Source organism: Colobus angolensis, unplaced genomic scaffold, assembly GCF_000951035.1.
Source record: "Colobus angolensis palliatus isolate OR3802 unplaced genomic scaffold, Cang.pa_1.0 Scaffold21, whole genome shotgun sequence".
Classification (NCBI taxonomy): domain Eukaryota; kingdom Metazoa; phylum Chordata; class Mammalia; order Primates; family Cercopithecidae; genus Colobus; species Colobus angolensis.
The window spans coordinates 4,517,955-4,526,318 of NW_012115266.1; the positions used below are offsets into that span (position 1 = coordinate 4,517,955).

At 59.6% G+C, this 8,364-nt stretch overlaps 1 protein-coding gene across 1 annotated transcript in view; it reads right to left on the reverse strand.

Annotated features, from left to right (window-relative positions):
* The window catches only part of EHBP1L1 (EH domain binding protein 1-like 1), a 16,124-nt gene extending 9,489 nt beyond the window's left edge, over positions 1–6,635 (reverse strand). The window contains exons 1-11 of the mRNA XM_011942769.1: positions 6,412–6,635; positions 5,786–5,843; positions 5,486–5,581; positions 4,923–4,976; positions 4,657–4,835; positions 4,436–4,578; positions 3,953–3,988; positions 3,790–3,858; positions 3,665–3,705; positions 533–690; positions 397–445 (exon numbers count right to left, since the gene is read on the reverse strand). Of these exons, the coding sequence (XP_011798159.1) occupies positions 397–445; positions 533–690; positions 3,665–3,705; positions 3,790–3,858; positions 3,953–3,988; positions 4,436–4,578; positions 4,657–4,835; positions 4,923–4,976; positions 5,486–5,581; positions 5,786–5,843; positions 6,412–6,635 (1,107 nt within the window). The remainder of the gene's footprint in view (positions 1–396; positions 446–532; positions 691–3,664; positions 3,706–3,789; positions 3,859–3,952; positions 3,989–4,435; positions 4,579–4,656; positions 4,836–4,922; positions 4,977–5,485; positions 5,582–5,785; positions 5,844–6,411) is intronic.
* Between the last annotated feature and the right edge of the window lie 1,729 nt (positions 6,636–8,364).

Here is an 8,364-nt window from a genome sequence, read left to right on the forward strand (position 1 = left end):
GGCGGCGGTGGCCCGCGCCACCCGGCAACGCTACGGTGCCGCCCCGCGGAGGGGGTCCCCGGGATTGGCACCCCAGGCTTTGCCTAGCAACACCGCCCCCTCTTAACAAGGGAAATCCAGCAACAGGGCCAGCCCTCGCGTTGCTTAGCAACGGCACACGGTCCACCCCGTTACCAAAGGGTGGTTTTGGAAAAACCATCTAAGGGAGGAAAAACGCTTTAAAACAAACAAACAAAAATAAGGAAAACAAACAATTTAATGACGAAAGGGGTAAAAAGTGACAGAACTTCCAGAAGCCACTGCAGGGCCCAGCAGCCCATCTTATCCAAATGTGAGACTGAAAGCCTGGCTCTCTAGACCCTCCTTCCCTCCAGGCAGCCCCTCATCCCATCTCACCTGCTTGTTGTTCTGCTTGATGTTGAGTGGGTCTAGGGAAGCATAATCACTGCAGAGAGAGTGCTGGTCAGAGACTGGGTCCACATTGCCCTCCCTGATGGCTCCCTCATCCATTCCTACCCCTCTGGCAGCTCACATCTTATCTGGGTAGAATCGGTGCAGGATGGCACAGAAGGCCAAGCCATTGCGCCAGGATGTGGTGAAGTTGGTGATGCGGACGCCACGGTAGCCAGCGGTGACTGCCTGGCACCACTCCAGCAGGGACTGGCTGGAGCTGACCACGGCAGGTGTTGCCTGGGGACACAGGGGTGGGCTTAGGGGATGTATAAATGGGATCTGTGCCCTCTGCCTCTTGGGGAAGCTCATGCCTGGCACAAAACAGCCCCATCTCTGAGCTTGCAGGGGTCACCACAGACCACTGGCCAGAGCCTTGGGGCCAGGTAAAAGGGTTTCCAGATGCAGGGTTATCTGCCAAGGTCACCTAAAAGGTCAGTGGCCCTCAGACAAGATCAGAGGTCACCAGCAGCCAGACCTCAAGGTCAGCCCAGAAAATCAGCTTAGAGGTGTCCAGTTCCATGAGGCCCAGGGAAGATGGGGTAGGAGAACCGGGGCATCCTGAGAGAGGAAGGGATGAGGGGGCTCCTTCAAGCTGAGCCCCGCACCCCACCCGATCCCATTCCACCAGGTGGGTCCATGCAGAGCCGCCGTTCGCTCAGCCCCAGGTTAGTGGGAAGCAGCAGACTGGGGCCTCGGCGGCCCCCATCCCTACCTGGCTGCCCAGCAGCCTCCTGTCCTCTTCAGCCTTCTCTGGGGAAGAGGCCCTGGGTGCCCCAGCCCCTGGCCCACTGGCCACCTGTGCTTCAGGCGGGCTGGCCTCTGCGAGGCTTCCCTCAGCTTCTTTCCCCTTCTTATTTCCCAAGACCCCAGCCTCTGCTTCCTGGGCCTTAAAAGTACCAGATTCGTTCTCTGGAGACTCTAAAACCTTCATCCCTGCTTCCTGGGCCCCCCAAGCCCCAGATTTTCCCTCTGACATCCTCCAAACCCCAGCCTCTTCCTCCTGGACTCTCAGAACTTGACTCTCTGACCCTTGTACTCCTGAAATCTCTGCTTTTGCTTCCTGGGATCCTAAAACTCTTGGCTGAGTGACTGGGGCCCTTAAAGCCTCATATTTGAGAGCACTCCCAACTCCAGTCTCTGCTTCCTGGACCCCCCAAGTCTGAGCCTCTTCCTTCTCAGCCTCTGGAACTATAATTTCTGTCTTTTGGGTCATCAGTACTTGGGCCTCTGCCATTCCAGCCTCTGGCTCTGAGATCCCTGAACCCCCCACCTCTGTCTCCTGGGCCCCAGCTACCTCAGATTCTAGCCCTGGGACCCCCGAACTCCTAGATGTTCTCTCTCGGGTCCCCAATATCTCAGTTTCTACTGTCCCAGTCTCTGTCTCTTGAACCTCTGAACCCCCAACCTCTTTTCCCTGAATCCCTGTTATATCAGCTTCTATCCCTGGGACCCCTGAATGCCTAGATGCTATCTCCTGGGTCCCCAATATCGCATCTTCTGCTGCCCCAGGCTCTATTCCCAGAACCCCCAAAAGCCCCACCTCTATCTCCTGGCCTAACAATATATCAGACTCTGCTATCTCAGCTTCTATCTCTGGGACCCCTGAATCCCTACCTGTTATCTCCTGGGGCCCTAATATTTTAGCCTCTGTCCCCTTAGCCTCTGTCTCTGGTACCCTAGAAGCTTCCACCTCTGTCTCCTGGGTCCCCAGCATCTCAGATTCTGCTATCGTATCTTCTATCTTCAGTGGCCCCAAATCCCTAGCTATCTCCTGGGTCCCTAGTACCTCAGTCTCTGCTCTCTTAGTTCTTGTCCGCAAAACTCCTGAACCCCCAGCCTCTGTTTTCTGGGTCCCCAGTACCTCAGATTCTGCCGCCCCAGTCTCTGTCCCTGGGGTCTCAGAGACCCCCACCTCTGTTTCCTGGGTCTCCAGTCCCTCACACTGCCCTGTCCCATCGACCTCCGACTCCAGGACCCTTGATCTTGCTGCTTCTGTCTCCAAGGCCCCCAGTATCTCAGTTTCTAGCGTCCTAGTCTCTGGGAACCCTGACCCCTCAACTTCTTTCTCCCGGGGTGCCGGCTCCTCCAACCCTACCACCTCAGTCTCTGTTTCCAGGACCCCTGAACCCCCAGCTTCTGCCTCCCAGCCTCCCAGACCCCTGGATATTGCCCCCTGGGCAGGTGATAACAGGGCCCCCTGCCAGCTGCTCACCTGGGGCCTGGTGCTTACTTCTCCAACAGAGGGGCCCTGCTCCAGGCCTGTCCCCTCAATACCAGGGGCTCCGCCCCTCACTTCTACACCCTCTCTCTCCTGGCCTGCAGCAGCCCTGGCCCTCTTCAGGTCACCAAGTTGCCCAGAGTGCCCTACAGTCTGATCCCTGGTCCTGACTCCCACCCTCCCCTGAGAGCCCCTTGGAGGAGCCTCAGGGGTCCCCCTGCATCTCGCCTCAGGCATCAACCCTGTTGCCTCTGGTCCTTTAGTGTTCACATGTCTCACCTTTGACCTGTGCTCAGCATCCACTTGACAAACTGCTGAACTCTCTTCAGCCTCCCCAGCTCTGACTCCTGACCTCTTAGTGTTTGACTCTCTGCCTCCTGACCCGGGCTCAGTGTCCACCCCACTGGCCTCTGGCCTGTCCCCAGTGCCCATCTCTTCAGCCTTGAGTCTCTGCCCTCCAAAAGGGTCTCCAGAGCCTTTATCCTCAATGCTCAGGCCCAGCCTAGCTCCATGGGCTTCTGTCCCTTCCTGAGGGCATGCCTGGGCCTGGGTCTCCCTAGCAGAGCCCAATCCTGCTGGAGGAGCCCCTGAGGCTTTGGGGACCTCATCTTCCCCTTGGGGGACTGGGGGCCGGAGGGCATCAGAGCCTTTCCGGAGCCGAGGGGCTGGGGTTGGGGCCGTGTCCTGGCCTGGCTGCCTTGAAGACCTGAGAAGAGAGCAGGAGGGGGAGTTGGGGGGCTGCTGTGGCCCCAAATCTCCGCACCATCCCCCACCCCTCAAACTGTTGGGGCCCTGGAGAGGCAGGTTGATGGGGTGAGGACTGCAGCTCCTATCAGGGGGCAATGGGGGTGGGGCTGGTTCCAAAGCTCACCTCATCTCTGGTGAGGTTTCTGGGGGCCTTGGGGCCTCAGGGCCCACCTGGCCCCCGGCTTCAGTAGCTCGTTCTGGCCCCTGGCCTCGGGAGGCTCTGGCCGGGGGTGCAGGAGCACTCACAGGGGCTGGGCTGGTATCCTCAGCATTAGAAGGGCTGGCAACTGAGAAGAAAGTAGGGGATGCTGTGGCCTGGGCCCAATGACCTGGGGTCCGGTCTCTACCCCCAACCCCAGCCTGGGTCTCACCTGTCTGCCGGGGTCGTCCTTGACCTTCCTCCTCCTCCTCACAAAGCGTCTTCAGCTCTCGAGAGGGATCTGGGGGTGGTAGGAGAGAGCAGAAGGGCAGAGTCAGCCCAGGGCAGGGCCCTGCAGGCCTGACCCCCTCCCCCAACTACGGTGCAGGGCCTACCTGGGAAACGCCCCGGCCTCAGGGCACCGCCCCGGCCTGCGAGAAGAGACAGGCCCACAGATGTGGAGAGAAAGTGAGAGAGAACCACAATAGTGGACAGAGAAAAAGCCTGGACAAGCAGCAGGAAGGGATGAGGAAGCCCCAGCTGGCCCAGGAGGGCTGGTGGTGAGGGATTAGGAGCCAGGCTTCTGACCCACCTGTCCTGGGTCAGGTACGGGCCTGGCAAGCACCACACAGGGATGAGGAGAGGACCCAGGAGCCCAGGGAGACATTGGGAACCCATCCTCCAGGACTCAGTTGAAGACCAAGGCCATCATGGAACCAGCAGCCAGGCTGGGACGATTGAGGCTGCCGGGTTGGTTGGGACTGCCTGGGCAGTTACGAGTTCCCATCACAGGGCGGGCACAGCAAGTGGCTGGTGGCCCGGAAACCCTCCCTCCCCAGGTCTTGGGAGTCTGGATCCACAGCAGGCTGTGAGCCCACCTGGCTGGGTGACTCGAGCACGGGCCTCGGGGGTTCCTGGGCCATGAGCCTCGTCTTCATCACTCTCAGCAAAATCATCCAAGTTGCCCACATCACTAGGCTTCACACTCATGAGGCTTGCAAGACTCTGCATGTCATCGTCCCTGGGGGGTAGAGGTTAAAGGTGAGGGTGGGGGTCAGAGGTCACAGGCCAGGGTCAAGGAGGGCAGGTAGGCACTCACGTGGCACGGCCCTCCCGCAGCAACACCCCAGAAAGAGTGAGGCTCAGCTCAGCCTGCACCACCTTCACCGACTTCGGCTTCAGCCGCAGCCTCAGCGGGACTTGGGCAGGCATGGGCCCTGCATGGCGGGCCAGGTCCACCTCGGCGGCGGCCAGCACCTTCCGCTGCCCCTTAGACTCCTGTGGGCCAGAGGAGAGACCAGGGGAAGGAGCATCAGTGCTGTCCTAGGATCCCCAAGATTCCAGACCCAAGCCCACTCCACTCACATTTTCAATAATAAACGTCCACTCTTTGGCCTCATACTGGTCCACGTGGGGGTCCTGGGAAGGAGTGCTGGTGAGTACACGGCTGCTGGGGCGGCAGCAAAGGGAGCAGAGCCTGTGCTGGCTCAGGAGGTGCTTGGTGGTGGTGGCTTTTTTTTTTTTTTTTTTTGAGACGGAGTCTTGCTCTGTCATCCAGGCTGGGGTGCGATCTTGGCTCTCTGCAACCTCTGCCTCCCAGGTTCAAGCAATTCTCGTGCCTCACCCTCCCAAGTAGCTGGGATTACAGGTGCGTGAGGTGGTGGCTTTTACACATGCTGCTACCTCCTCCTGGGATGCACCCCAGGTTCTGGTCCCAGCTGCCTCTCATGCTGCATGTGTTGGGTAAATGCTGCCTCCTCCAAAGAGATCTCCTGGGCCAGTCATGCTGAGCAGGCCCCCCTAATTCTTGGCCTCACCCCCTGCATCCTCTTCTATCTGGATGAACAACCTACCAGCAGACCCGTGTGACTGCCCGTGTTGCAACTGCCTGCCCTGCTGCCATTCATGCTGGAGGGCTAGAGACTCACCCTGTAGAGGGTCACGGAGATGTCCACATTCTCAGGTACCATCCACACCACGGTACCCCGGTATGGGTTCTGGATGCCCGGCTGCCAGCTGTGGGCCTACAAGGGGCAATCTGAGTCCTCCCCCGATCTTAACTCCTCCCTCCCACACCCACCCCCATCACCAACCTTGACACCATCTTCCTCTCTCCTCTGTGGATTCTGATCTGAACTTGAACCTGACTCCACTCCCCCATCAGCCCCCATCAGCTTTCCACTGGCCCCCATCCCTAACCTGGATCCCCAGTTGCCATCCTTCCCCACCTTGGAGCAGATGCGTCGGTTCCGCCGGGTCCATACCACCACCAGCTTATCTGGCTGCCTGGAGGAGGGGGAGGGGGAGGGGGAAAGAGAGTGGGCTGCATGGTCAGGCTCACCGGCCTCCCCATCTCCTCTTTCTCCTCCTCCCCCAGCTCCCTCAGGGTCTTCCTTCTGCCCACCTCTCCCTCCTCCAGGAGAGGGCCTGGGCAGCCCTTTATCTGGGGCCACAGGGTGCAGGGTGGAGCTGCTAAGGCAGGGTGGGGCCACAGCAGAAGGGCAAAGGCCCAGACAGTGTGGGCAGGCAGGGACTACGAGGAAAGACAGCAAGAGACAGGGACAGGCACATACAGAGACCAAGACACACAGAAACACAAGGACCCGGTAAGAGATGCCAGACACAGATGCGCACTTGAGCATTGTGTACACACGCAGACTCCGACACGGGGAGACACAAAGACGAGCGATAAAAGAAGTCCCTTCGCGCAAAGATGTTTGTGGAGCGCCCACCATAAACCCAGCCCAGTTTTGGGGACAGAGGCGGGCAAAAGAGGGGCAAGACCTTTCCGATGAGGACAGTGGAGGTGGGGGCAGACTACCAGTCAAGAAAGAAAATAAATTAACAAGCGAACTTCAGGGTGATGTGAGGAAACCCCTTGGGGGTCTCCTTGAGGTTGGGTGTCTGAGCAGAGACATGAGTGGCAGGGGAATGGGCTGTGTGAGGATCTGGAGAAAGAGGGAATGGCAAGTCCAAGGGTCTGCAGCTGGAGGGTGATGTCAGAGAGAGGGGCAGAGAGTTGGGGGTGAGGCCAGAGAGGCAGTAGAGGGTCAGCTTGTCATTAACCAACACTGCCATCCCTCGCCCACCATGTCCAGCCCTTTGCTGGGCCCAGGGTCCCAAGGAGGATCAGTGTTCAGCGAGATGATGACAGTGGAGCCTGGGGGGCAATCAGGGAAGACTTCCAGCGGGTGACATCTAAACTGAACAGCATATATGCCAGGTCAGAGGAGAGGCAGAGGCAAAGCAAGAGGACAGAGATGGCTGTGCAGGGCCCATTCCCAGGCATTGAGTGGACTCATGGCTGGGCCTGGGGGCAGAGGGCCCCTTTGGGTTAGATGTTCAACTGCTGCCCAGGACGGGTGATGCTTGAGGGGACAATCCGGCCGAGGGCAGCACACAATCTTGCCTTGCATGTACCCAGCCCCATGCCAGACGCTTGGGTTTGCCCAGCTCACTGTTCCTCTAGGGGCCAAGCCAGGATAACTGGCTCTCTGTTAACCCTGAGGATGCTGGGGCCCAGGCAGGTTTGGAGCCAAACAAGGTTACACGGTTGAGCCTAGAGCCCTCCAGCCCAGAGCCAAGTTCCCTTCCCCAAGCCCAAATTGCTGGCGATGGCAGAGCAAGGGTAACTAAGGGGCCTTCCCAGAAAGGGGAAGCGGACAGGGGGTGCCTAGGGAGGGCGGGGCTTGGCTGGGCAGCCTGACTCAGGCTGCGCACGCCCTCCTGGGAAGCTGCAACCTGGGCAGGGGCAGCTTCCCGGCCTGGGCTCCAGGCTAAGCAGCCCAGGAGGCCCTACCCACAGCCGCCTGTGACTCAGCTGCGTTGACACTGCCGGCACCCTCAGCCTGCTGTGCCCAGCGTTTCCCTGGCCTCCCGCAGGATGCTGGAGCAGGAGCCGGAGGCCAGAGTTCAACTGCCAGCCCCCAAGTTCTCCCGGGCTTTGCTGAAAGATGTGAACAGCCCTCTAGCAGGCCCAGTGTGGGCAAGGCCAGGGATATGGCAGCTGCCCAAGGGACCCCAGCCTCCTTCTCACTCCCCTCCCCCTGGACTCTATGGTCCCTTCCTGCCCCAGCCCTTCCCCTGGGGAGCCTAAATTTAGCTCCGTCTGGGGGGTGAGGCCCCCCACAGCTGTGCCCTAATCCAGCCAAGGGAAGCTGACACCAGCGAGCACGTATATTTAGGGTGTGACGCAGGGGCCTGGGCAGCTATGGGTGGCGGCATGTGAACGAGATGCCCCGAGTCTGTTGGTAGTCCGGGCTGGGGCCTGCACCCTCTCGTGAATCACCCCTCACCCTTCCACCTTGCCCTCCACAACCCTCTCATCCCGGACACACAACCTCCTAGGTCCTCAGGCCCCTTTAAGCTGCTCCCCGCCTCCCTTCTCATTCCTCCCAGCACTCAGTTTCCCCTTTTAAGGACATTGTGGAGATGTTTCCAGCCTCCCGGCACTCTAGCTGAAGAGGCGGGAGTTGGAGGGGTTCTTCTGGCTCAATAAGATGACAGGGGAGGAGGGGGCAACATCTCTGTTCTTAGCTGGACTAAGTAAGGTCAGGGAGGTTCCTGCCCCAGCCCTAGCCACCTGCAGACCTCAAAACTTCATCCCTTTTCCAATGCCACCCTAAATCACCTTTCTGGCACAAGACACGCGGCCTCCCTCCCCCGACACTGACCGCAGCTGAGGAAGGAGTGGACACAGGCAGAACCTCAGGCCTGAAAGTCCTGACCCCCACGCGGGGAAGGCTGCCCACACCCCCAACTCCAGGGGTCCCACAAATTGCAAGGGCACTTCTGAATCTCCAAGCCT